Source organism: Anomaloglossus baeobatrachus, chromosome 7, assembly GCF_048569485.1.
Source record: "Anomaloglossus baeobatrachus isolate aAnoBae1 chromosome 7, aAnoBae1.hap1, whole genome shotgun sequence".
NCBI lineage: Eukaryota > Metazoa > Chordata > Amphibia > Anura > Aromobatidae > Anomaloglossus > Anomaloglossus baeobatrachus.
The window spans coordinates 160,954,154-160,975,425 of NC_134359.1; the positions used below are offsets into that span (position 1 = coordinate 160,954,154).

The following is a 21,272-nucleotide window of genomic DNA, read 5'->3' on the forward strand; positions in this document are numbered from 1 at the left end:
AGAGCGTGATGTTATTAATTGTAATGGATAGATCAGGTGGAGAGTGCAGGGGAGATGGAGGAAAGATGATCAGTTCAGTTTTGGCCATATTGAGCTTTAGGAAGCGAGAGGAAAAGAAGGAAGATATAGCAGATAGGCACTCTGGGATTCTGGACAGCAGAGATGTGACATCTGGACCAGAGAGGTAGATCTGAGTGTCATCAGCATATAGGTGGTACTGGAAGCCATGGGACTTTATGAGTTGTCCCAGGCCAAATGTATAGATAGAAAAAAGTAAGGGTCCCAGGACAGAGCCTTGAGGGACACCAACAGAGAGAGAACGGGATGAAGAGGTTGTGTGGGAATGGGAGACACTAAAAGTGCGGTTGGAGAGGTATGAAGAGATCCAAGAGAGAGCGAGGTCTCTGACACCAAGGGAAGAGAGGATCTGTAGTAGCAGGGAGTGGTCAACAGTGTCAAAGGCTGAGGATAGGTCTAGAAGTAGGAGTACAGAGAAGTGGTTGTTAGCTTTGGCGGTAAGTAAGTCATTTGTGATTTTAGTCAGGGCAGTTTCAGTGGATTATGATTTTACGTTAGCATTTTTACACAAATTACCGAGATAAGACTGATTAATCATCTGTGCATACGCATTTGACCCACAATATAACAAATTGCTCCAATTTTATGATGACATTAGAAAAAAGTATAAATTGGAGTAAAACCCAAATATACAAGTAAATATTATACACTGCTGCCATCTACAGCTAGAACTCACGAAGAATCTGACATAAATCATTTACCTTTAATAAAACATTTATACCTTCCTCATCATTCCCCTGCTTGGTTCAGTGATTAACAAGCAATTTATGTGATGCGAAAATTTATGAATCTTCAAGGAAGGATAAAAACTAAAATGCTTAATTGTAATTGTGCCAGAAAGTTTTGAGGCTGACACATTTTTCTTTTTCTTTTCATAGTTTGCCTCTTCGGAGTTTTTTTTTTAATCAGATGTTTCTATGGTTACTGAATTATAATTATGTGCATTTTTAATCAATTATTTTTAAAAAAGTTATTGACAATAACACCATGCGAGCCTCCAAAAGCCTTTGCCTCACTGTGTGCGCAGATGCACGGACACCTATCATATCTAAGCAAGCTCTGCACTGCTGTTGAATAGATCCACAGCTAAATCCTCTTTAGGAGACTATCTTGTTACTTGCTGGACTTTCTTGGGCACCTTGAAGCCTTATTCACAAAAAACAATTTCCACTGAGCTTCAAGTGCTGGGAATAAGTTGTTTTCATGGGAAGAAATGATTGATTTTTTTTTTGCATTCCATCTGATCACTTCATTACAATCTAAAGTTAACACAAATTGCTGATATACAAACTGAATTGGCAAACCTAGTGAGAACCAAAATTTATGTCAATCTAAAAACCTTTGGCCACAACTGTACATTTAGGCTGCTTATACACAAAGGTCCCAATTCATCAAGATAATTACGGAAGAATTCTATGGTAAATTCCTTTGAAAAGGTCACTAAATTATTGCGCAATGAGAAATTGCACAATTTGCAACCTTTGGCATGTTGACATTACTTACGCTCACTTCTTTCTTTTCAATGTTTTATTTAAATTTGCATATAAACATACAGCTCATTAGAGCACTTTGCAAAAATATCATATATCACAAACAACAAAATTGTGAATATAGGTAGCTATTATAGCAGTCACTTAAAAAGTCAGAATTTAGCTTGAGCCTCGTGGTGGCCCCACCTCACTGCTTACATTGGACCATTTAACAAAACCTGGCCGATATAAAGTAGAGCTATAATTAAATGTCCTTTGGGAAAAAAGACTAAGCGAGAGGGGAGGTCACCGGCAGTCTGAAGTAATTAATAAAGGCACTGAAGGCATAATAACTAATATTGAAGATATACAATTAAAAAAACAAAAAAGACGAGGAAGACATAGGAATGACAAGGTAAGAGAGGAGGGGAGGGTTGTTGGGATTAGATTGTGGGTGTTAAACTCAGATGGCTCGAAACAGATGTAAGTGTGTAGCAGTTTGGTTTACTGTTCAGCAGAACAGGCATCAGTTGCGGGTGTTAATACCATTTCAGAGATATACTCTGTTGACAATCTATAGGTTACCCATGGGCTCCAGATCTTCTGGAAAGAGGTCAAATTGTGTTGAGTAAGTGACGCTAGCTCCTCGGTACGATACAATAGGTCAATTTTACTTAGGAGATGTTTCTTAGATGGTATGGTGGTTGCTAGCTAATGAGTTGGAATCAGGAGTTTTCCCGCTGCCACAATAAAAGCAGCTAACTTAGATAGGGGTTTGTTGGCCGGCCAGATGGGGAAGTTGAGTAGGGCCTCTTCTGGAGTTAACTGGACTTGAAAACTAGTAAGGTTCGAGATAAGTGATGAGATATCCCGCCAAAAGCTACGTAGGGAAGAGCATGTCCATCATAAGTGGAGATAAGTTCCCAGCTCAGTTCCGCACCTCCAACACATAGGAGAGGAGGATGGATGGAAAGTCAATTGAGAACACATGGACTCATATTTTGTGGATGGTCTAAGCAGGCTACCGCCGGAATAAGAGCAAAGGATGACATTTTTCAACTTGTTATAATGTAGGAAAGCTAAATTTGCGAGACCGGGAATTTCTCTCATCTTTTGGTAGGTTATTAATGAGCCCTCCATTAGCAGCTGTCAACCATAATATCTAAATTAGGAAATTGGCCTGTGGTCCTTGTGTTAGGGTTCAAAGTACGTATCTCGAGTATGTCCGAGACACGAGTCAAGGGGGATAGAGGAGGTGCTAGTGTAATAAGATAGGGTTCTCCAGCCCAATACTGCAGCTCTAGTTAAGTGGTTATTTATTTTCCTTTTAGTTCCGTAGCCAGGTGGTGAGCATGCTAAAGAGCGAAGGGGGGTAGGGAACATATGATCCTCAATGGCAACCCACTGCTTTCCTTTGGATTCCCAGAACCATTCAAGGATTCTAGCAGAAAGGGAAGCTTGGTAGTATTTGTGTAGGTTCAGAGCACCCATTCCCCCTTTATTTTTGGATAGAGAGAGGGTGTGAGAATTAATACGTGGCCTATTATTATTCCAAATATAGTTATAGATTAATGAGTTGGCCCTGGATAAAAAGGATTTTGGAACCAAGATGGGAAGCAGCTGGAACAAGTAGATGAATTTCGGCAGGTTTATACTCTACCGTTTTTCCTCCCAATACATGACAAGAATGGTGATCTCCAAGACCTCATGCATTCAGAAATCTTGGGAAGTAGAGGTTTGAAAATTAAATTCAAAAAGTTCGGCAGGGTTCCTTCCGATCTTGATGCCCAAGTAAGTAATGTATTTAGACGGCCAGATAAATGGGAAGTTAGACTTGAGGTATTTAATTGAGTGGGTGGGAATGTTTAAACTGAGAGCTTCTGATTTGGAAAGATTGATTTTAAAATTGGACAGAGAACCATATTCTTCCAAAATGGACATGAGAGCGGGAAGGCCCATACTCGGTCGAGACATGATTATCAAAAGGTCGTCAGCAAATGCTGCAGTTTTATGTGTGGTCTCCCCTATCTCAAATCCTTGAATGATTTCACAGTTTCTGATTGTTTGTATTAGGGGTTCCATCGCCAGAACAAAAAGGAGGGGCGACAATGGGCACCCCTGTCTAATTCCGCTCTGGATATCAAAAGAGTCACTTAGAGAATTATTAAGTTTAATTCTTGCAGAGGGGTGCATGTACATTTGAAGTATAGCCTGAGAGCAGTGTGATGGGAAGTGAAAATGCGTACCGTATATGCCGGCGTATAAGACGACTGGGCGTATAAGACGACCCCCAACTTCTGCCCTAAAAATATAGAATTTGGGATATCTTGTGATACATACGGTATTCAGTATGCTTCAGTATGCTAAGAGCAGGGGGCCGCACTGTGTGAGGAGGTGTTTTTTTTACTGTCCAGTATAACCAATAGGATTAGTGCAGGGGCGGGGGAGTCACCGGGCCGAGAAAGGGGGCGGGGTCGGCAGCAGCACTTACGGTACTGTAGCAATATGCACACTTACACCAGCATGTAAGCTCTTCATTAATGTCCCTGCATGGATGCGAGGGGAATCTGGCGTTACTGCACTAATCCTATTGGTTATACTGGACAGTGAAAAAAAAAACACCTCCTCACACAGTGCGGCCCCCTGCTATATATCCGCTATATATCCGCTGTATATGCTGTATGATATACCAGTACGGGGCCGGGCTGTGTATCGCGTTTCCATAACGACGAGGCAGGAACTTCCCTGCTAGAGCGCTGACGTCAAGGCAGAGCTGCTTGCCTCTGATTGGCCAGCGCTCTGCCATTCAGCAGCAGTGACAGGAAGTTCCTCCCTCGTCGCTATGGAGGCAGAATCCAAGCGTGGAACGGAGTGGAGCGGCGCACTACAGCACCCAGGTGTATATCCGGCGTATAAGACGACCCCCCACTGTAGCCATTATTTTAAGGGGGTAAAAAGTCGTCTTATACGCCAGTATATACGGTAAGTACTTTTTGAAGAAAGGTCCAGACCACCCTGTCAAACGCTTTTTCTGCATCAGTACCCAATAAAACCAGAGTTTTTTTGTGTGTGTTAGTGTATTGAATTAGGTGTATGATACGGATGGCATTATCTTTTCCTTTTCTACTTTTAATAAACCCTGTTTCGTCGAGAGAAATAAGATTAGGTAGGAGTTCTGCTACTCGCTTGGCTAGCATACTAGCGAAGATTTTTAAGTCTACATTAAGAAGGGAGATCAGCCTATAAATACAACAGGAATCAGGATCTTTACCTTCCTTATGTATAAGCGAGATGTGCGCTTCCAGGACCTGCTTGGGGAATGAGTGGCCTGCAATGATGGCATTACACATATTAAGTAGATGTGGAGCCAGAGTTTTAGAGGATTTGTAATAGATTGATGGCAAGCCATCCGGGCCTGGCGCTTTCCCTGTTGGGGTTTTAGACAGAATGGACTGGAGCTCTATGTAGGTGAATGGACTAGAAAGAGTTATTTGTTGGTCTGGTGACAGTTAATGTAAATGTAGATTAGAGAGGAATGCCTGAATTAAAGGGACTCTTTTTTTTCTTTTGCCAAGGACGGCTCATGTGGTTGGATTTGGTATCATGACAAATAAAATTTTAGAAATTCCACGGAGATCTGAGACGAATCAGTGGTTTGGCAACCTTCTGTAGTTTTTAAGGCATGTATATAAGTGCGGGCTTGATGTTTCTTGATTACGAAAATCACCAATTTTGACGCCTTTTTGGCGTGCATGAATAGTTTGTTTTTCCAGTTCATGTATAGTTTTGCCGACTGCTTGTTAAGCAAATCTTTTAAAAGCTGTCTTTTAGCAGTTAGTGCCTCAAACACAGATTTCGGCCAAGACCTCAGTTACGCCCAATTCTGTCAAAGCGTGCAGAAAGGGGTAAAACTGGGACGTTACATCGCAGCTCGTCTAATGACAAGTACATTTTGTGGTGAGGCAAACGCCTCTTATTGAATTAGGAGCATCTGACGCCAACACCCACCATGGGGCCATAGTATATTGGCGGTGTTTTCTCGGTTAGGATTTGTGGGCAGAAATCCACAATGGAACACAATAAAAGCAAATTATCACTTGCCAGGCTGAATACCACCATGTCAACTGTGTCATGGCCTCTGCAGGGTAATACAGATTCACAGTTGTTAATTCAAAAACGGGGATATGCAGTACCCAGCAGGGGCCACAACACTACTAATATCCAGTCACTGTGGGCACTGAGAATAGCTGATTGGTGGGGACCAGGTGTCATATTAAGTATAGATCATCAATATCAAAGTAGTAGAACTTATCAGCTGACACATGCTGACCAATCCACAAGCAGCATATATCAGACACTGGCTTTATTATCTCAGCTACAGTTAGGTCCAGAAATATTTGGACAGTGACACAATTTTCGCGAGTTGGGCTCTGCATGCCACCACATTGGATTTGAAATGAAACCTCTACAACAGAATTCAAGTGCAGATTGTAACGTTTAATTTGAAGGTTTGAACAAAAATATCTGATAGAAATTGTAGGAATTGTACACATTTCTTTACAAACACCCCACATTTTAGGAGGTCAAAAGTAATTGGACAAATAAACCAAACCCAAACAAAATATTTTTATTTTCAATATTTTGTTGCGAATCCTTTGGAGGCAATCACTGCCTTAAGTCTGGAACCCATGGACATCACCAAACGCTGGGTTTTCTCCTTCTTAATGCTTTGCCAGGCCTTTACAGCCGCAGCCTTCAGGTCTTGCTTGTTTGTGGGTCTTTCCGTCTTAAGTCTGGATTTGAGCAAGTGAAATGCATGCTCAATTGGGTTAAGATCTGGTGATTGACTTGGCCATTGCAGAATGTTCCACTTTTTTGCACTCATGAACTCCTGGGTAGCTTTGGCTGTATGCTTGGGGTCATTGTCCATCTGTACTATGAAGCGCCGTCCGATCAACTTTGCGGCATTTGGCTGAATCTGGGCTGAAAGTATATCCCGGTACACTTCAGAATTCATCCGGCTACTCTTGTCTGCTGTTATGTCATCAATAAACACAAGTGACCCAGTGCCATTGAAAGCCATGCATGCCCATGCCATCACGTTGCCTCCACCATGTTTTACAGAGGTTGTGGTGTGCCATGGATCATGTGCCGTTCCCTTTCTTCTCCAAACTTTTTTCTTCCCATCATTCTGGTACAGGTTGATCTTTGTCTCATCTGTCCATAGAATACTTTTCCAGAACTGAGCTGGCTTCATGAGGTGTTTTTCAGGAAATTTAACTCTGGCCTGTCTATTTTTGGAATTGATGAATGGTTTGCATCTAGATGTGAACCCTTTGTATTTACTTTCATGGAGTCTTCTCTTTACTGTTGACTTAGAGACAGATACACCTACTTCACTGAGAGTGTTCTGGACTTCAGTTGATGTTGTGAACGGGTTCTTCTTCACCAAAGAAAGTATGCGGCGATCATCCACCACTGTTGTCATCCGTGGACGCCCAGGCCTTTTTGAGTTCCCAAGCTCACCAGTCAATTCCTTTTTTCTCAGAATGTACCCAACTGTTGATTTTGCTACTCAAAGCATGTCTGCTATCTCTCTGATGGATTTTTTCTTTTTTTTCAGCCTCAGGATGTTCTGCTTCACCTCAATTGAGAGTTCCTTAGACCGCATGTTGTCTGGTCACAGCAACAGCTTCCAAACGCAAAACCACACACCTGTAATCAACCCCAGACCTTTTAACTACTTCATTGATTACAGGTTAACGAGGGAGATGCCTTCAGAGTTAATTGCAGCCCTTAGAGTCCCTTGTCCAATTACTTTTGGTCCCTTGAAAAAGAGGAGGCTATGCATTACAGAGCTATGATTCCTAAACCCTTTCTCCGATTTGGATGTGAAAACTCTCATATTGCAGCTGGGAGTGTGCACTTTCAGCCCATATTATATATATAATTGTATTTCTGAACATGTTTTTGTAAACAGCTAAAATAACAAAACTTGTGTCACTGTCCAAATATTTCTGGCCCTGACTGTATGTATGTTTAAAACTTAAAAAAGCCATTTAATGACTGTAGACTACTAAGACAGGAGGGAACTCGTAGGCGTCTCCACACCTGTTGCCCTGGATTCACATATTTCTGCTAAGGTTTGTGTAAAGGTAAAGCTCTGTCAATCCAGAAAAGCGGGCGGGTGATAAGCAGAGAAACCACCTCTCTGACTATTCTACAGCACGGTCTCTGTCCCCGGCAGCTTTTAAAATATGCTTTTCTCTAAAACATTGCAGCATTTCAGGGTCTAAAATACTTGGCTGAAATTATACATCCACCACCAGAATTGTAGGGAAAAAAACCCCCACGCACTGCACATCCAAATATTTTACATTGATCTAATGCCGCCAGGCAAAAATTTACAAAAATTAACATGAGGTTCTTAGTTTAACATTCTGATCAGACTGGATGAAGCCCACTGCCACGTCACAGCAAACCTCTGGGTGGCTGCCTAGTCTGCAAAATGTGACATTGTGTATCAACCATCGACGGGGTGACACTGCATCAGAAGGGTGGGGGACCTGCTGCTCATAGCACCCATGCTCTGAGGCTGAGCCCCAGTGACAAGGCCACACCACTACACAAGCACAGTACCACAGCAACAATGGCCACCGTATAGCATCAACACCAAGTGAGCAGATCTAAAAAAAACCAAAAAAACAAAAACTCACCTTCCACATGTTCTCATATGGAGCTGAAGGCAAAAATAGGCAAAACCTCTCTTGCAGTCTCCTGCTAATTTAAAACACCTGGGAGGAGCGCAGAGCAAAAAAAAAAAAAAAAAAAAAAAAAAAAAAAGGAGGAGACAGCAATAAAATTTCCAGAACGGAAGAATGGAGACTTGGATCACATGTCCAAAATTCATACAGTATAGCAAAAAATGACAAAACTGAAAAGGAGGTTCTAAGTTTAGCTCTGATCAGACTTTATGAAACCCATTAACCCCTTCACGACCGGCCGATTTTTCGCTTTCCGTTTTTTTTTTCGCCATTCTTTTTCTGAGAGACGTAACTTTTTTATTTTTCAGTCAATATGATCATGTGAGGGCTCATTTTTTGCGGAACGAGCTGTACTTTTAAATGAAAACATAAGTTTTACCATATAGTGTACTGGAAAACGGCAAAAAAATTCCAAATGCAGAAAAATTGCAAAAAAGTGCGATAGCACTATTGTTTTTGAGATATTTTATTCACTGTGTTCACTATATGGTAAAAGTGATGTGTGGGTGTGATGCCTCAGGTCAGTGCGAGTTCGTAGACACCAAACATGTATAGGTTTACTTTTATATAAGGGGTTAAAAAATCGGAAGTTTGACCGAAAAAAGTGGCGCACGTTTTACGCCATATTCCGTGACCCATAGCGTTCTCATTTTTCGGGATCTATGGCTCAGTAACAGCTTATTTTTTGCGTCTCGAGATGACGTTTTTAACGGTACCATTTTTGCGCAGATGCTACGTTTTGCTCGCCTTTTATAGCATTTTGCGCAAAAGTTGTAGCGACAAAAAAATGTCGTTTTGGCGTTTGGAATTTTTTTGCCGCTACGCCGTATACTGATCAGATTAATTGATTTTATATTTTGATAGATCGGGCGTTTCTGAACGCGGCGATACCAAATGTGTGTATATTTTTATTTTTTTAACCCTTTAATTTTCAATGGGGCGAATGGGGGGTGATTTGAACTTTTAGGTTTTTTTTAATATTTTAAAACTTTTTTTTTAATTTTTTTTATTTTATTTTACTAGTCCCCCTAGGGGGCTATTGCGATCAGCATTCCGATCGCTCTGCACTATCTGCTGATCACAGCTATAAAGCTGTAAACAGCAGATATGCTCTCTTTCTCTTTTGCTGTGCCGCTGGCACAGCGAAAGTGAAAGCAATTCATGTGTAGTACAGGAGTCATCACATGACCCTGTGCTACCATGACAACTATCGGAAGTTACGTAATCGCGTCACGTGACTTCCGGTATCGGGCGGTAAGTAAAAGTTTACGCGCGATCGCGCTTATAATGGCGCTGTCACATATTGACAGCGCCATTTAAGGGGTTAAACGGCACGAGGAGATAACGATTCTGCTCGTGCCTAGCAGGCACACATCTCAGCTGTGAAAATCAGCTAAGATATGCGCCGATCGCGGCATGCTGCCGCCGGCAGACCAGGGGCAGTAACATTATGACCGCTAGGACGTAATTTTACGGCCCGCGGTCGTTAAGGGGTTAAGAGAAATCCTGACCTGACAGGTTCACTTTAAAGGGGCTGTCCATTGTAAAATTACAAGTCTGCAGTCATTCTATGTGACTGCAGACTTCTGAATCCTCACATTGTTCGCACTGTGCACTGTGAGGATTCTCTGGTGTCAGTCGGGAGTAACTGCAGACTTGTTATTTTAAACTGGACAACCCCTAAGTGCCAGAAAAGTAGAAACACCCTCAAAAGGACCACATTTTGGAAATTACATCCCTCTGGGAGTTCATCTATGGGTGTAGTAACGATTTAGTCTCTGGAAAACACCCATGGAGTCAAACGCAATGAATGATGCAGAATTAAAAATTGCAAATAAGTCTTTGTCGTACCCAGTACATTGTAGTGCCCATACATTGTGCTCAGCTCTTGCTTCTGGAGACATGTAACCCGTAAATTAAATGGGCTCTCCTCACTACAATAAGGCCAAACATGTGGACAATAACTGTGGCTTGGGCACATTGTGGCGCTCAGAGGGGGGGCAGTAGGATTTGGGAGAGCAGATTTTGCTTATTTTCTTTTTTTGGGCCAGCCATAGAGTTTTTCCAGAGCCTTTATGCTATCAGTAACGTGGAAGCCCCCTATATTTCTGTTAACAGATGACGGACCTGAGTGGAGACTTATGCTTTTATGGGTCAAGTTGCAATCTGGTGGCAATTTGGGGTAAAGAACATTTTGGATCAGTTCACAGTTATCCTTTGCACTTACATCTCCACAATATGTGATTCAGGTGAAACGCACGACTGTAAAGTCACTCTGCCTTGTTACAGTTACTTTTCCATTGGAAATTATGTCTGAATCACGTTTTTCAGATGTTTACATGTAATAACCGGTGTAAGCGCTCAGCATAGAGCAAAGGATGAATGTGAGCTGTGCCATACTGTGATTTTTGGGAGACACAATGAAAAAAAGTAGTTGAAGAATTGGCTTTATTTCTTGCACCATGCACCATGCAGTATAAGTAATTAGACAGCTTTATTCCTCTTGTCAGTACGATTACAGCGATATCAGATTTATATAGTTTGTTGAGGTTTGGCTATGATAATGCAAAAAAAATTGCATCACTGAGTTTTGAAGGCTACAGTTTTTATTTTTCTGCCGACAAAGTCATGTGATGGCTTGCTTTTTGATGAAGGAGGTTTTTTTTATTGGTACTATTTCAGCCACATAATATTTTCTGATCACATTTTATTCTGCTTTTTGTGACGCAGAATCAAGAAGAAACAGCAATTCCGGAATAGTTTTGATATGTTTTGCCGCTTTTACACCATTCAAACTATTTTATAGAAAAAAAAATTGTATTTGCATTGCTGTATTCTTAGAATATGGCATTTTTATTTTTTTGCTGACAAAGCTGTATGGCGGCTTGTTTTTTGTGGGACAAGATGACATTTTAAGCAGTACAATTTTTATTTATATATAACTTTTTTGTCAGCTCTATGATGAAAAGGTTTTGCTATTTTTTATATTACAGTGTTCACTGAAGTGGTTAACTAGGGTTACAGTTTTATAGATTGGGTTGTTACAGATGCGGCGATACCAAATATGTGCATTTTTTTTGTTTATTTATTTTTTTTACATAAATACACAATGGTTAAAATAAGTATTTGATCCACTGCTTAATTCACAAGCTTTCCCACTGACGTAGAATGAAGAGGTCTGTATTGTTTAGTGTAAAAACACTTCAACTGTAACAGACAAAATTAAAATAAAAAAATCCTGAAAATCTTATTGTATGATTTTTAAATAATTAATTTGCATTTTATTGCATAAAACAAGTACCGTATTTTTCGCTTTATAAGACGCACCTGATTATAAGACGCACCCCCAAATTTGGTGAAGGAAAAGAGAATTTTTTTTTAATGTTAAATGGGGTCCATCTTATAATGCCAGTGTCCGTGGAACAAATCATATAGGGTATATGTCCCTCATAGCCCCCCATCCTAAAATTAGCCCCCCTTAATCTGGATATGGCCCCCTTATATTGAATATAGCCCCCTTGTGCTGGGACACGTTCCCCTGTGCTACCCATGGCCCCTATAGATGGTACACCTCCCCTGTGTTTGATATGGCCCCCATGTGTGCTGCCCATGGCCACTATAGATGACACATCTCCCCTGTGTTAGATATGCCCCCCATGTGTGCTGCCCATGGCCACTATAGATGGCACATCTCCCCTCTGTTAGATATGGCCCCCATGTGTGCTGCCCATGGCCACTATCGATGGCACATCTCCCCTGTGTTAGATATGCCCCCCATGCTGCTGCCCATAATAAAATAAAACACTTTCCTTACCTTCTCAGCGCTATAATCCCTGTGTCTCCCTCCGTGGGGTTGAGCTCCTCCTCCACTTCCTGGTTCTTGCTGCCGGTCATGTGATCGGCACGGCAGAGTGATATCATCTCTGCGTGCCTTATCACAGACAACAGCAGCAGGAGACCGGAAGATCAACGCTGGAGGTAAGTAAAGCTTTTTTTTATTTTACTATGGGCAGCAGCACGGGGGCCATATCTAATACAGGGGGATCATGTGCGATCAAAGGAGGGCGCAGGCAGATATAATATACCCCGCTGCCCCAGCCCATCAGCGCGATGCAGTTTCAGCACCACGCTGCTGATGGACAGTGGCTGTGCATATTATATGAGCGGAAGCAGGAGATCAAATGCTGCCGCCCGCAGCTGTCACCTGCCCCCAGCAGCGCTCCTGCAGTATAATATATATATAATATATATATGTATATATATATATATATATATTATATATATATATATATATATATATATATAGTACACTACCCCCCCCCCGTATAGTCGGTTTATAAGACGCACCCCCTACTTTCCCCCAAAATTTGGGGGAACAAAAGTGTGTCTTATAAAGCGAAAAATACAGTAAGTATTTTATACATTAGAAAAACAGTACATAATATTGAAACCTTTGCTTGCAGCTACAGAGGTCAGATATTTCTTGTAGTTCTTGACCAAGTTTGCACACATTGCAGCAGGAGTTTTGGCCCATTCCTCGATACAGATATTCTCCAGATCTTTCAGGTTTCAGGGCTGTCACTGGGAAACACTGAGTTTCAGCTCCCTCCAAAGACTTTTGTATTGGGTTCAGGTCTGAAGACCTTGAAATGCTTCTTAAGCCTGCTTTACACAAGACGACCGATGCGATAACACGATCGATCGTACCCGCCCCCGTCGTTTTTGCGTCACGGGCAAATCGCTGCCTGTGTCGCACAAACTCATTTAACCCCGTCACACGTACTTACCTTCCAGACGACCTCGCTGTGGGCGACGAACGTCCACTTCCTGGAGTGGGAGGGACGTTCGGCGTCACAGCAAAGTCACACGGCAGCCGGCCAATAGAAGCAGAGGGGCGGAGATGAGCGGGATCTAAACATCCCGCCCACCTCCTTCCTTCCACATAGCCGGCAGGAGCCGCGGGAGGCAAGTAAGCTGCTGTTCATCGTTCCCGTGGTGTCACACGGAGCAACGTGTGATGCCACGGAAACGATGAACAACCGCCGCCATTTTAATTGAAAATTTTATGAAACCTAGCGACGAGTACATGACTCACGATTTGTGAGCGATACTGCGTCGCTAGGAGGTGTTACACGAGACGACATCGTGTGCGATGCCGGATGTGCGTCACGAAAACCGTGACCCCGACGATGCATCGCACGATCAGTCGTCTCGTGTAAAGCCCGCATTACTCAGCCACTCCTTAGTTGTCTTGGCTGTGTTTTTCGGGCCACTGTCTTGCTGGAAGACCAAGCCACGACCTATTTTCAATGTTCTTAGGAGGTTGTTGGCTAAAATCTTGCGATAAATGACTCCATCCATCCTCCAATGTGGTGCAGTCATCCTGTCCCATTTGCCTGCAGGTAATCGCGTCCTCTCATCAGCTGTTCTGCAGTCCTGTTGTGACCACACGCACTCCCGTGGTCACAACGGGATCTGAAGCGAGGGCGCATGCGCCGCCCTCTCCTGCAAAATACTAAGTGCAGCGGGCTTCAGAAACATGGCGCCGGAGATAAGCGCTATGCGCAGGTGCCAACTCCCGCGTCATGTTTCTGAAGAGAGAAATTTACATACGGCCAGTGAGAGGGAGGAACAGGCGGCGGGGGGGCGGGGATAAACGTCCATAACACGCCCGGACATTAGGAGAGAGGTGCACACGTCAAATCAAAAAGTGCACGAATTTTCAAACTTTATAAAGTTTGATTTCACTGACTAAACACCCGAGCTGCACGTATGTACACAATGTGCCTGATAGTAGCCAGTACTGCACTGGCTGCACCTTATACATGAAAATCCTGATGTTTGGTTCCCTTTAACAAATCTCTTCAATATATATATAATGTGTTTTTTTACTGATGCTTACGTAGCAGCCAATATTTGTGAAATTTCCCAATAGGACACGTTGAGAAACAAGATTGTAAAACACAGAAGAACGCTTCTTACCTTGATTGTCAAGTTTCTGTAGATTAGGAAGATTTCTCAGCACTGTCATTCTATATTTATGTGGATCTGGATTGCAGCAGGGATTTTCTGACAGCCACAATATTTTCAATCTTGGAAGAGTTTTCAGGTAGTAAAGTTCAGTCAGGTTGGAAATGCTATTTTTCCTCAGATATAATTCAGTCAAGTTTTGACAGTGGCTTATTGCTTCCAAGGTGGAAATGCTATTTGCACTGAGAAGAGAGAAAAAAAATCACTGATTAAAATATTCTGCATATATACCCCTCCTTCATATTCATGACACTTGTTATACAGTAAGTTAAGAAATGAGATTTTATTAAAAGCTTGCTAAGCTGTAACCAGTGAAGATCCTATCCACATATACGAGGGGGCTACCACAAAGGAAAAGGGGTTGTTTTCTGGAAGTTGGGACCCTTGCAGTACGGCCTTCTGAGACGAGGTGAATGTTCGCAGGACCCTTTTGAGTCAGAATGTTGGCAAGGGTGAGTTTGGTTCAAGTGAATTTTTTTTTCCCAATGAGTTGTTCAATCTGCCTCGTCTTCTGTGATGGCCGATTCACAAGAATAATGTGCAGCTAAGAAGTTGTTTTCTTTTAGTATATTAAAAAAACAAAACAAAAAACAAAACAAAAAAAAAAGTAAAAGACTTTCATAAGAGGGTATTTAGAAAAAAACAATTATTTTCTAAAGAAAAAAAGACTAAAGTACATTTATTAGTACATTGTGAAACTTCGGTCTACTTCCAAGTAGTCTCTATTCACAGCCAGACGATTGTTTCTCGGCTCAAGAGTGAGCAGGCGAGGCACGGATTTTGCTGCAACTCATTTTCTCGGTGATGCAGAATGCTCCATCACCATGCTGCATTAATTTATAAACAGTGGAGTCTATGGACGATAGAGGTAGCCAATTTTCAACTTATACAGTACAGCCCAAAAGTTTGGACACACCTTCTCATCTCTAGAACAACTATTAAGAGGAGACTTTGTGCAGCAGGCCTTCATGGTAAATTAGCTGCTAGGAAACCACTGCTAAGGACAGGCAACAAGCAGAAGAGACTTGTTTGGGCTAAAGAACACAAGGAATGGACATTAGACCAGTGAAATCTGTGCTTTGGTCTGATGAGCCCAAATTTGAGATCTTTGAATCCAACCACCATGTCTTTGTAGAAAAGGTGAACGGATGGACTCTACATGCCTGGCTCCCACCGTGAAGCATGGAGGAGGAGGTGTGATCGTGTGGGGGTGCTTTGCTGGTGACACTGTTGGGGATTTATTCAAAATTGAAGACATACTAAACCAGCATGGCTACCACAGCATCTTGCAGCGGCATGCTATTACATCCGGTTTGCGTTTAGTTGGACCATCATTTATTTTTCAAAAGGACAATGACCCCAAACACACCTCCAGGCTGTGTAAGGGCTATTTAACTAAGAAGGAGAGTGATTGGGTGCTAAGCCAGATGACCTGGCCTTCACAGTCATCAGACCTGAACCCAATCGATATGGTTTGGGGTGAGCTGGACCGCAGAGTGAAGGCAAAAGGGCCAACAAGTGCTAAGCATTTCTGAGAACTCCTTCAAGACTGTTGGAAGATCATTTCCGGTGACTACTTCTTGAAGCTCATCAAGAGAATGCCAAGAGTGTGCAAAGCAGTAATCAAAGCAAAAGGTGGCTACTTTGAAGAACCTAGAATATAAGATATATTTTCAGTTGTTTCACACTTTATTAAGTATTTCATTCCACATGTTTTAATTCATAGTTTTGATGCCTTCAATGTGAATCTACAATTTTCAGAGTCATGAAAATAAAGAAAACTCTTTGAATGAGGAGGTGTGTCCAAACGTTTGGTCTGTACTGTACATATTGAGGAGGGCAGTGTGTTAGGAGATCTGAAGCAACGCTGTTGTAATTATCTATGACCGGTATTCTCCGCTTCAGATTTTCACAGACCCAGCCTGGTCATGTCAGGGGTTAACTCCCATCAGCCTCATTCTGGTTTCAAGAGACACTATTTGTGGTCTCGGAACCTGGATTCCTGTGCTGGTTATAGTTTTTGTTCTGCAGCCTGTGACTTGCTCTGGTGAGATTTCCTGGTTTATATGACTCCTTGTTGTCGTTCCCTGACCTTTACCCTCCCCCATTCGTCCATCTGTCCAAGTCCCTGACTTCCCGTTCCTGTCTGTTGTTTGCGTTTCCCTCTGCATTCCTGATCTCCCGGCTTCTGACCCGGTTGTGTTTTCTGACTTTACTTTGATCCTCCCTCTGCACTGACTTGACTTCCCAGCTAGACACTGACTGTTTGACTACTCTATTGCCCCCTGGTTGTTCGCCTGTTAGCTGTCTGCTGGAGTTACTCTGCTGTACTTCAGCTGCCTTTCGGTTACAGTGTAACTTTGACTCTCCTTCACTACTCTGCTTCCACCTAGTGAGGAATACGCTGTACTACGTCTTACTAGCCCTTTGTATAGCATGACAGCTGTGCTCATCTAATGCACTCATATCAGTGCACAGTTAGAGTGGTGATCCAGGGCTTTTAATTCTTTACTTTCACTATGTTCCTGAAAACTAAAGGGGGTGTTACACGCAGCGATATCGCTAGCAATATCGCTGGTGAAAGCACCCGCCCCTGTCGTTTTGTGTGTCACGGGCAAATCGCTGCCCGTAGCGCACAAAATCGTTTGGAGCCGTCAAATGTACTTACCTGCCTAGCGACGTCGCTGTTGCTGGCGAACCTCCTTTCTAAGGGGGCGGTTCGTGCGGCGTCACAGCGGCGTCACTAAGCGGCCGCCCAATAGAAGCGGAGGGGCGGAGATGACCAGGACATAACATTCCACCCACCTCCTTCCTTCCTCATTGCCGGCGGCCGCAGGTAAGCTGCAGTTCGTCATTCCCGAGGTGTCACACGTAGCGATGTGTGCTGCCTCGGGGACGACGAACAACCTCTGTCCTGCAGAATCAACGATTTTTTACAAAGGAAGGACGTGTCAACGATGGAGGATAAGGTGAGTATTTTCCATCGTTAACGGTCGATCCTTGCTGTCACACGCAACGACATCGCTAACGATGCCGGATGTGCGTCACGGAACCCGTGACCCCGGTGGTATATCATTAGATACGCCACTGCGTGTAACGGGGCCTTAACAGGCAGATAGTTGCTAATAGAAGCAACTACCTGCTTGTTGTACCTGGCGCCGGCACAGAGCAGTCATTGACTGCTTCTGCCAGCAATTCAGCTACTCCACGTCAACAGACTGCTCTTCTTTTTCCATGGTGCTCTGTCAACATGGTGTGACTACTGGAATTCTGCAGTTAGGCACTGGGGAGCCAACTGTCAATCAGCAATCATGCCCAATCAACAGAGCAGAGTGGAAAAGAAGCTCTGTAGACAAAAAGTTAGCATAAGCCACTGAATGTGTGACCGCTCTGTGCCATCAGAAATCAGGCAGGAACGTGGAATGACTGACCGTCGGGCGGCAGGAATGCACCATGTAGCGTTTTTTTGAGCGGCGGAATCCCTTTTTTTTCACTGTGCATGCTCAGCTCTTATGTTTAATAATTGAAATCTATGTTTCTCTCTCTCTTGGTGGCTGAACCATCAGCTGATCTCCCGGCGGCCGGCTTTGAGTGCGATCAGCTGATTGGCCGGCTTTTGTGAACGATCATCTGATCGCCCGGTGGCCGGCTTTTGAGAGCGATCAGCTGGCTTTTGAGAGCGATCAGTGGATCGGCCGGCGTTTGTGAGCGATAAGCTGATACTTCACAATAGCCTGACGCCGGTAAAACAGTAAAAGAAAGAAAACAAAAGAAACAAAAAAAAAAAAAAAAAAAGGATCGTTGTTTTGCAGCATCAGCCACATCAGCACACATTGTGCCACTATCTGCAACGCATCCGTTGATTGTGACGGATGCCGCACATTGCAAGTGTGAAAGTACCCTAAGGCCTAATAAGAGCAGAATTCATGGATAATAGATAGAATGTTGCACAGCATTAACCCATTCACCACCCAGCCTGTTTTCACCTTCCTATGAGGTAATAACTTTGAAACTCTGCAACAGATCCTAGTGGGAATGGCGTTTTTTTTTGTTTATGATAGTGGTAAATTTAGGATGATATTTTGTGGGGTTTATTTGTCAAAATATCAGAAATTTGGTGAAAATTTGGACAATTTCACAATTTTTAAACTTTTAATATTCATGCCATTAAACCAGAGAGTTATGGAAACATTTTTTTCCCCACACTAATTACAAAACCATTTTTTTGGGACCACATTACATTTAAGGTGAATTTAAAAAGCCTACATGACAGAAAGCACCCAAAAGTGACCCCAATTTAAAAAGTGTACCCCTCAAAGTACTCAAAACCACATCAAGAAAGTTTATTAAACCTTTAGGAGCTTCACTTGAATTAAAGCAATGTGAAAGAAAAAAAATGAACATTTTACTTTTTCCCACAAAAATTTGTGAGTTTTGTTGACAAAGGTTAACAGGAGAAAATGCACTGTACAATTTGTTGTCCAATTTCCCCATATGTAGTGGAAAACTACTGTTTCGATGTATGGTAGGGCTCAGAAGGGAAGGAGCGCCATTTGACTTTTGGATTGCAAAATTGGCTGAAATAGATAGTGGATGCCACTGTTGCGTTTGCAGAGTCTCAGAGGTGCCTAAACAGTGGAAAACCCTACAAGTGACCTCACTTTGGAAACTTATCCCCCCTAAGGAATTTATTTAACCCCTTCCCGACCTTTGACGCACCATATGCGTCATGAAACCTTGTGCCTTCCCGACCTTTGATGCACCGTATGCGTCATGGCGGGTTTCCGTTCCTGCAGCGCTGGTGGCCGGGTTTACAAAAATGTCACCAGCGCTGCAGGTACATAAGGACTTGTAGTTGAGCCCAGGGGGGGTGGCTTTGCCCCCCCCATGGCTACGATCGCTCTGATTGGTTTTTGAAAGTGTCACTTTAACTTTCACATTCAATCAGAACGATTGTAATATTTCACCAATGAAACTTGGTGAAATACTACACTCCAGCAATGGCTGATGATGCAATATCATCAGCCATTGGCTGGAGCAGGGAGAGCTCCGTGTAATGCCCCCCCCATCTGATTGGAGGTAGCGTCCATGTGACGCTATCCCTCCAATCAGATGTGGAGGAGCGATGTGACCGGTGGGTGCCCTCCCCCTTCAGCTTCATCCTGACCATGGACTGCGACGCTGAAGAGGAGGGTCACCTGCTGCCGCTGCCACCGTGATCTGCCGCCACCGATCACCATCCGGTAAGTTTTTCTCCCCTTTTTGCTGTCTTCCCCCTCCCTTCTGTGCTGTTCCGTGCTCCCCTCTGCTGTATTCCGTTCCCCCCCCCGCTGTCTTACGTTCCCCCCCGTTGTCTGATCCCACCCCCACCCCGACCTTCGCTCTCCCCGCCGTCCGATTCTACCCCCCCAACCCACACTGACCTCCACTGCCTTCCCCGACCTCCGCTTCCTGTGATCACTCTCCGCCGGTGTCCTGATTCTGACACCAGGCTGGTGTGAGTGACTGCTGCTGCTGCCAGTGATCAATCCCCCGCCCTGGTGATCACTGGGCAGCAGGGGGCTGATTACTGGGCAGCAGGGGGCTGATCACTGGGCAGCAGGGGGCTGATCACCCGGAACCCCCTGTGCCCCTGCGATCTGCGCCCCTGCGATCTGCACCCCTGCGATCTGCACCCCTGCGATCTGCATCCCTGCAATCTGCGCCCCTGTGATCGCCCCACCTGCGCCCCTGCGATCTGCGCCCCTGCGACCGCCCTACCTGCGCCCCTGCGATCTGCGCCCCTGCGATCGCCCCACCTGCACCCCTGCGATCGCCCCACCTGCGATCTGCGTCCCTGCAATCGCCCCACCTGCGCCCCTGCGATCGCCCCACCTGCGATCTGCGCCCCTGCAATCGCCCCACCTGCGCCCCTGCGATCTGCGCTCCTGCGATCTGCGCCACACCTGCGCCTCTGTGATCTGCGCCCCTGCGATCGCCCCACCTGCGCCCCTGCGATCTGCGCCCCTGCGATCGCCCCACCTGCGATCTGCGCCCCTACAATCGCACTACCTGCGCCCCTGCGATCACCCCACCTGCGCCCCTGCGATTTGCGCCCCTGCGATCGCCCCACCTGGGCCCCTGCGATCTGAGCCCCTGTGATCTGTGCTCCTGTGATCGCCCCACCTGCGCTCTGTGCCTCTGCAATCGCCCCACCTGCGCCCCTGCGATCGCCCTACCTGGGATTTGCGCCCCTGCAATCGCCCCACCTTCGCCCCTGCGATCGCCCCACCTGCGATCGCCCCACCTGCGCCCCTGCGATCTGCGCCCCTGAGATCGCCCCACCTGTGCCCCTGCGATCTGCGCCCCTGCGATCGCCCCACCTGCGATATGCGCCACTGCAATCGCCCCACCTGCGCCCCTGCGATTTGCGCCCCTGCGATCTGCGCCCCTGTGATCGCCCCACCTGCGCCCCTGCGATCTGCGCCCCGGCAATCGCCCCCACCTGCGCCCCTGCGATCTGCGCTCCTGCGATCGCCCCACCTGCGCTCCTGTGATTTGCGCTCCTGCGATCTGCGTCCCTGCGATCTGCGCCCCTGCAATCTGCGCCCCTGCGATCTGTGCCCCTGCGATCTGTGCCCCTGCGATCTGTGCCCCTGCGATTGCGTCCCACCTGCGCCCCTGCGATTGCGTCCCCCTACGCCCCGGTGATTATGCCCCTGTGATTATGCATCCCTGCGACTGTGCCCCTTTGATTATGCGTCCCCCCTGCGCCCCGGTAATTAGGCCCCTGCGATTGCGTCCCTGTGATTGCATCCCCCTGCGCCCCGGTGATTGCGCCCCAGTGATTACGGCTCCTGCATCTCCTCAGCCCTCTCCTGCAGTAGAAAGTTTCACCAAACACTTGCACATACACACGCACACTAAAATAAAGTTTAGGGTTTGGGGGTTT

At 44.9% G+C, this 21,272-nt stretch overlaps 1 protein-coding gene across 3 annotated transcripts in view; it reads right to left on the reverse strand.

Annotated features, from left to right (window-relative positions):
* CFAP410 (cilia and flagella associated protein 410) overlaps nucleotides 1-21,272 on the reverse strand; it is a 207,920-nt gene that overhangs the window by 63,078 nt on the left and 123,570 nt on the right. For all 3 annotated transcript variants that reach the window (XM_075317781.1, XM_075317783.1, XM_075317782.1), the window contains one exon: nucleotides 14,294-14,523. In XM_075317781.1, the coding sequence (XP_075173896.1) occupies nucleotides 14,294-14,523 (230 nt within the window). The remainder of the gene's footprint in view (nucleotides 1-14,293; nucleotides 14,524-21,272) is intronic.